This window comes from Zootoca vivipara, chromosome 10 (genome assembly GCF_963506605.1).
Source record: "Zootoca vivipara chromosome 10, rZooViv1.1, whole genome shotgun sequence".
Lineage (NCBI taxonomy): Eukaryota > Metazoa > Chordata > Lepidosauria > Squamata > Lacertidae > Zootoca > Zootoca vivipara.
This window is the reverse complement of record NC_083285.1, coordinates 7,417,692-7,425,055: the sequence shown is the minus strand read 5'-3', so window position 1 is coordinate 7,425,055 and position 7,364 is coordinate 7,417,692. Positions and strand designations below refer to the sequence as shown.

Sequence of the window (7,364 nt, the reverse complement as noted above, 5' to 3'; positions counted from 1 at the left end):
ATGGAATGTTTCTTGAGAGGTTGAGGTACCATATTTTTCCGTGTATAAGATGCCCCCATGGTGCTTTTGGAGACTCCAAATTAAGAAAACACCCCCTCAGCACTACCCGTGTATAAGACGAGCCCCAATTTTAAACCAAATTTTTTGGTTGTTGTTTTTTTTAAAAAACTAGTCTTATACATGGAAAAATACGGCATATGGTGATTGGTATAAGTATATTCGAAAACTGGAAAAAAATAAAAGTTTTTTTAAAAAAACTTTTTCTCCAGTAAAGAGACATAATTGGCTATAGGAAATGCTTCATATGGGGAAAGACATTCAACAAAACGCAACAGTCCTACCCACCTACCCGAGTATGTCCCCCACTTGGGACTTTCTTCTCCAAGTATAGAATTGCATTGTCAGTATGTTTTAAACATACATACCTTTGCCTGAAAATTGTTTTATAATAATACTTGTAAATATTTTAAGATATAACAACTCATTCATGCACGTTCAATTGCAGGGAGGGGGAATGAAGGCACCAAAAACTCTTACAAATTTGGGCACGCTTGAAGAGCTGCACACATAAACATGTGCACTTCCTAGATTTAGTTACCTGAAAGAATAATAATTACAACTTTGCTTTTTATTTTGACTATTTGATTTTCAATTTGTACTCATTCCAGTTGACTTGTATAACATTCATTACTACTGATTAATTGTACAGAACAATGTGCTTCTAAAAGAAGAACAATTCCCATAAAGTTGGCTCTGGAACCTGCATCATTTAGAGTTCTACACATTTCACAGAATGTGGTAGAATTCTGGACTGTGCCACTTCGGACCAGGGTGGGGTGGGGAGAGGGAGTGTTGTACTTTTGAATAATCTTCCTCTTAAGTAAACTGAGGAGGAAAAAAACTGAATAGCTTTGTAGTTTTACTACATTCAGGAAACTTTTTTTTGTGGGAAGAGGAGCATTGGTTTCCATGCCTACAAAGCGAAAAGGTCGGGTCCATTTTCCAACCATTTTACCTATGGAATGTGCAGAATGGGTCTTAAATCCATGGACTCACACTTAGAAGGAGGTAGCAATCCTGAGTCGACAGAGAAAGCTGTGCCTCTTCTGGCAGCAAGCAGGGAATGTATTTTCTGAATGCTTCCCCACATTATTATTATTATTATTTTTAAAAAGACTGCCTGCATATGCAACAAAACTAAAACAAGGAAGCAGATTTTGGCACCACCCTGCCACTTCTTCTTATCCCTATCATTGTCTTCCTCCATTGCCCTCCCATCTGCTGCTTCCTACCTTGCCCTGACTAAACCAAAGTATGAGCCATTGAAATGATCACACATTCTTCCCCTGCCTACCCACGTGTGCTTCCATTTCCCCCTTCTTCTGTTATTTCTCAATGTCTATGGAAGGCCCCTGGGGCTGGGACCTGTCACACCTGTTCGTGGTAAGCTTCGTGCACATTGCACATAGGCGGCACTCATAAATAAACGATGGTAATCAGGGAAAGAGGTTCTAGCCCACAGCCTGCTAGGCTAGATTTCTATTTACAGGAAGCACAGGGTTGTTGATTTTAATGTACAGGAGCCTCCAAAAATGTTTATTCGCCACCTACAGTCCTCTCTACCACCATCTTCCAAGCTGCAAGGGTAAGCAAGGCTTTAGTCAGCTTTGTTTCGAGGACCCCATATTACATAGCGAGTCGGTTACAAAATCCCACAAACCCACTCTCCCATTTTGCATCAAAGTTCTGAGAATCATGGCTTTCTAAACCTCAGAGTCACGGTGTCTAGAGACTGAGGTGTCTAGTGGAAGGTGTTTTATATGTCTACTTAAAACAGGCACAGGCAAACTTGGCCCTCCAGATGTTTTGGGACTACTACAACTCCATTCATCCCTGACCACTGGTCCTGTTAGCTAGGGATGATGGGAGTTGTAGTCCCAAAACATCTGGAGGGCTGAGTTTGCCTATGCCTGACTTAAAATGTAGCACGTGAATGCAATAAACCTGAGCATCATACAGATACACAAGTCCCAGAGCCAGGGTTGGCCCCAGCTCGCTGTTGAACAGACGCCTGGGAGCAAACCAAGGCATGCAAAACATCTATGAGTGTTGGCTCCCACAATAAATTGCAGTTTGTCCACATGGGAATCATATAAACAACTGTGGTTCCCGTAACCATGAAGGAATAGATGATCTCAGTTACAGATAAATATCACAAAACTAACCATTTCTGGAAAAACAACAAACTTAAAACATAGGCCAAATATTGCCATGTTCCCCTAACTAACACCCCTACAACACTCTGCTTGTTCTCTTTCCTTTTAAAGCCTCAGCCTCCTTTTAGGAAGTGTCAACTTTCACATTAACGCTCAATATAGGTTTGCTAGCAGTTGCAAAGCCCTTTGTGTGTTTCCAAGGAGGAGGAAAAACAAAGGAAAAATTAGCCACCATCACTCTATGAGCCCTTTTGCAAGTAACATTATCTCCTACTTGCAATGACTGCCAGCTTGTCCCTAGCTATGCTTATTCAATGCACAAAGAAGCAGTACTTTCCTAGACTTTTCTTAATTTTAGTATAGTTTTGCCACCCCAAAACTGAGAAACCTATGAGAAAGAGAAAGACAGGAAGAAATATATATACATTGGAGCACAAACCTACAAATGTGCGTTATCCCGGTTACTTCTAAATCTTCCCCAAATCCGTGGAGGCTAGCTGAGTGCTAATTGTCAAGGGAAGGGAATTTGAATGTGTTCAGAGGAAGTCATTGCTTCAAGGTGTTGCCCCCATTTGACACATGAGAAAAACAGAAAGCTAGCGCCTTCTCATTCAACACACCAAGGCCAGCTTGGTTGGTTCAGCTTAGTCCTTCCATTATTTGAGAGAAGTAGGGAAGATTATCCTCAAGGAAGCAAAGGAAAAACTGAAAGCTCCGGCATCCAACAAAGCATTTCCTCTAGCTGGCTTGCGAAGGATAAGTCTGCTAACAGCCCCTCATAGCTGAGTGGGCAGGGATGGTGACAAGCAAGCAAGCTCATCACGCCTCTCCTCCTTTCTCTGCCTCTAGGACAGCTGGGGGGGGGGGTGCTTTCAAAATCCAAAGAAGCAGAACTGAGCTGCACATCACATGAGCAGCTTCATCTCATGCAGCTCATCCCTGGAACAGAGAGCGGTTGGGAGATGCTGCTATTCCTCCCCTAAATCCTGAGCTTCCTGCTCAGGTATACCAAGGCCTGCTCCTCCACTTCCCAAAGATGTCTCTGACTACCACCGAGGATATGGCTACTTGCCCTATGGTGAGATCTGCCAAGTGACAGCTCACACGGTGGGGGGGGGAATCCCGCCCCAGAAGCCGTGTCATCTGGCTCTTGGCAGCTCTACCAAGTGTTTACCCAGGCATTTGCTGAACGGTTTCATTCATAAGAAAACAATTGTTTTTCCTCCCCAAATTTGTGAATGAAAGATTTCCTACACCGCAACAGACCTAAGCGCCGAGCCAGAAAACTTCGCCAACTTACTCCCAACTGCTGATCTGCAGAGCAAGCGATTCTTAGAAGGGCACAGGAGCAGGGGCCAGCCCAAAAGATGGCAATCCAGCCCCTGGGGACCTTTTACTGCTTGGGTGGTGCCAAATATGAGGGGATCTGACAGCTTGTGGGGTGATGTGGGGGGTGGGGGAGGTTGGTTAATGTAGCTTAAGAAATTACTAAGATTGCAGGGGCAAATATCCTGTATTATTATTATTTTATTTATATACTACTTAATAATAAAAAGACTTCAAAGCAGTTTACTGGCAGAAATGCAGCTTTTGGGGGGGGGGCAGGCAGAGAGTCCCTCGCGGGAAGTGACCCGCTGCCTTTGTTCCTTCACGCGAAGCAATGCCAAGCAAGGCGACCCGAGGGGGCGGCACCCTAGTTCCCCCACCTTCACCTCAGAGCCGAGGTGGAAGGGCGCGTGGGCCTCGGGGGTCAGCCCTGTCCCCCTTTTCTCGGGAAAATGGGGCTGGAAGCAGACTCCCCCTCCCCAATACGTTGCCTGCCTGGGGTGACCTCCGCTCCCCCCCCCTTCGCCCTCCCTTGGCGGGGGGCGTTTTCCGACGGAGGCTGGGCTTACCGGCGAATCCTTCCGCCTCGTCGTCGTCGTCGTCGTCGTCCGCTTCGGAGTCGGTTTGCATGGGCTCCTCGGCGAAGTTGACCCCTCGGCCGCCCTCGGAGGGGGCCCTGCGCAGCACCAGGCGGCCGCCCGTCTCGGGGGGACCCGCATTGAAGTGGCTTCGCTGCTCGCCTCCGTCCTCTTGCTGCTGCTGCCGCCCCCCTGCTGCCCCCGGACCCGCCTCCGCCTTGAGGCGCCCGAAGTACTGGAGGGCGAATTCCAGCAGGTCCCCCGGCTGGCTCCGCAGCACCTCCACCGTGAAGCCTTGCAGCAGCTCCGTCAGCCCCTCCGGGACGGAGATGCTCATCCCGGGGGAGCGCGCGGGGTGGGGGGCAGGAAGGAATGTGGGCGGGTGGAGAGGGAGGGAGGGGAAAGCCCAGCGGGGGTCCCCGAGCCACCCGCTCCCCCCCGCCGAGCTTGCAACGCGTTGGGCACTTGCAAGGCTGCACTTGCTGCTGCTGCCGGTTAGCTGGCTCGCTTGCTTGCCTTGGGTCTTTTTCTTGCACCCCCGCCCTGCTCCGTGCAGCAGCAGCAGCAGCAGCAGCCGGGAACCAGCCAGTCCCGACGGCGACTGCAACCGCATCTCCCGCCCCCCGGCGCTGGGGGAAACCTCGCGCGCATGTGACCCGCGAAACCATGACAACCTTCCGCCGCGCGCGCGGCTGCTGCTGCTGCGTTTCAAATGCAATCGTAGGAAGGCACGCGAGCAAGCAAGCAAGCAAGGCCCGGTTGTGGGGCTGCATCAGCGTTGGGAAAAGCCTTACGTACCCGGTACATGATAAGTCAATATAGTGCAATGGAAGAGTCACCATTCCCCCCCAGTTCCTTTCTATGAAACAGCAGCGTGATTTCTAGAAATCGGCTGAGCTTCTATTTCCCTGAAAAGCTGCCTCCCACAAACCAGGCTGCTGTTACAAGGCACAGGAACACGCCAGGCCTGTTTCCCCCACTTCCTTCGCCTTTTTGTGGCAGAAGATGCTGCTGCTGTTGCTGCTGCTCCTTACAGGAGATTCATAAAACTTGGAGCATGGCCAGGGGACCTAGTCTCCCTGCTGCTTAACTAATCGATTAATTAATTTTGTATACTGCCCTTCACCTGAAGGTCTCAAGGCAGTTCACAGCATAAACATACTTTAAAATGAAGGAGTGAAAGCCAGTGACCTATCTTGGAACACTGTAAAGACCAGGCAAGAGCCATTTTATATAGCCAGAAAAGCCATTTTATAAAAGCAAGCTAAAAGCTAAAATCTATTTCTCTTTCTCCGGCTTGCAACAGCAGTATCAAAAATAGAATTTTGCAAACGGCAGCAAGCTACTGCGGTTAGGGTATTTTGCAAGCTTTAAGCTATTTATGAGAAATGATCCCCTGACATTTGCCTCAAAACTTAGATGAACCACGATAAGCAAGCAAAGAGCAGGATGTTCAGCTCCCCACAAAACTAGTTAGTTCTCGCTTCTCCAGGATGTGCCCACCACAGGACTCCAGGTGCGACACACTGTTATGAGCTGTCAAGACCACTAACTCTCTTGCGTACATTTCTAAGAAGGGGGCCGTGGTTATCGGAATTAGTTAAGTGTCAGGAAGTTTCTCTCAATAATAAGCCTGCAGCACCATCTAGTGGATAGGGCAGCTTGGAACCAAACAAGGCAACCACCAATTTTCATTGGTTGAGCTTTAATGAATATGCATCAGGAAGTATAAGAACTTGCTAGCCATTGGTTGGGGGGAGGTTACTGGGTTGGAAGAGGGGTTGGGCCTTGCTTGTGCTAAGAGTATAAAAGATGGATCAATTTTTGGTCACAGCATGCATTTTTTCCATTTCTAAATGCATCCAACTTGCTTTGTACAAAACAACTTGAATCTATATAAACTTTCTTGTTAAAAGAATATCGCTGCCTGGCTTTCATTTCTGGTCAATCTCTGAAGTCCTGGAACTTGCTTAACAGCACCTTACATTTCTGGTGCCCCAGGTGACTCGGATCAAAAGGACCTTAAGTCCTTAATAAGACCAGAAGGCAGCTCCCTTGCCCTTTATGGGCAGGGCGGGGCGGCAGCCAACCGGCTAACCAGCTACTCCAGCGCGCACCGAAAACCTTTCTTCGGAGGAGAGCGGACGGCACTTGGACCCCCTGCGCCCTGCACCAAAGAGGCAACGGATTGAAGAACCGAGGTTGAGAGGACAGGACAGAAACCAGCCGGCTGGGGGGTGAGTAAAACAAGCCCTAAGGGGGAATAGGAAGACCTCCTTTTAATTAAGGAGAAGGGAGATCCTGATCACATCTCCAGCGTGTTGGTGGTAACAGGGGAAGGATTGTCCCCCTGACAAGCACCCACGCTTAGGAAAAAGGAAGAAAGAGAAAGGGGGGGAACCGGGAGGTTAGAGTGTGGTGCAGCGTCCAGCAAAAGAGGCACCTTTGGTGTGCATGTGTGCTTGACAACCCCAGGGCATTCCCCTGGGGTAGTAGCAACCAGTACCTCGGTTCTCAGCCGGGCGACCGCGTCTGGGCAGGGAAAGTTGCGAACTGAGTCTGTGAGTGCTTGAGTGTGTGAACGCTGCACAGGGCCATACTAAATATGGGAGGGGGAGGCTCAAAGGGTCCAATGACCCCCCTTCAATGTATGCTGAACAACTTCGATAAGGGCTTCTCCGGTGACTATGGCATAGAAATGACACCAGAACGCTTACGGAACTTGTGTGAATTAGACTGGCCAACGCAAGGCACCGGGTGGCCCTCAGACGGGAGTTTTGATAGGTACCTGGTCGGACGTTTGTGGGCCAACATCATCAAGGACAAGGGAGGTCATCCCGATCAGATACCGTTTGTGGACAGTTGGCTGAACGTCATAATAGAAGACCCCCCTTGGCTGAAGAAATGCAAGACTGACCAATGCAAGGTCATGGCCCTCGGGAATGAAATTAGAGGAGGACAAGTAGGAAAATGTCTTAAGAAGCCCATCTACCAGGGACCAGAGGCAGAAGTCCTCGCTCCACCCCCATATGTTCCAAGTGCCGTGGTGGCCCCACTGGGAGACCAGGGACAAGCACCCCATGTCCCCAACGCTCCACCGCTGCCCCAATATGTGGCCCCAGGAGCCGAAGCAGGAGGCGGGGTGCCCTCAGCCAGCCCAGAAAGCAAAGGGTCAGAGCCTACTGAACAGGTTCTGGAGGAATTATACCCCAATCTTAAAGAATTGAGGGAGAAAATGAGTAGG

At 49.0% G+C, this 7,364-nt stretch overlaps 1 protein-coding gene across 1 annotated transcript in view; it reads right to left on the bottom strand.

Moving 5' to 3' along the window:
• The window catches only part of PRKAR2B (protein kinase cAMP-dependent type II regulatory subunit beta), a 55,373-nt gene extending 50,640 nt beyond the window's left edge, over positions 1-4,733 (bottom strand). Inside the window, exon 1 of the mRNA XM_035128314.2 lies at positions 4,112-4,733. Within this exon, the coding sequence (XP_034984205.2) occupies positions 4,112-4,733 (622 nt within the window). The remainder of the gene's footprint in view (positions 1-4,111) is intronic.
• Positions 4,734-7,364: the final 2,631 nt, after the last annotated feature.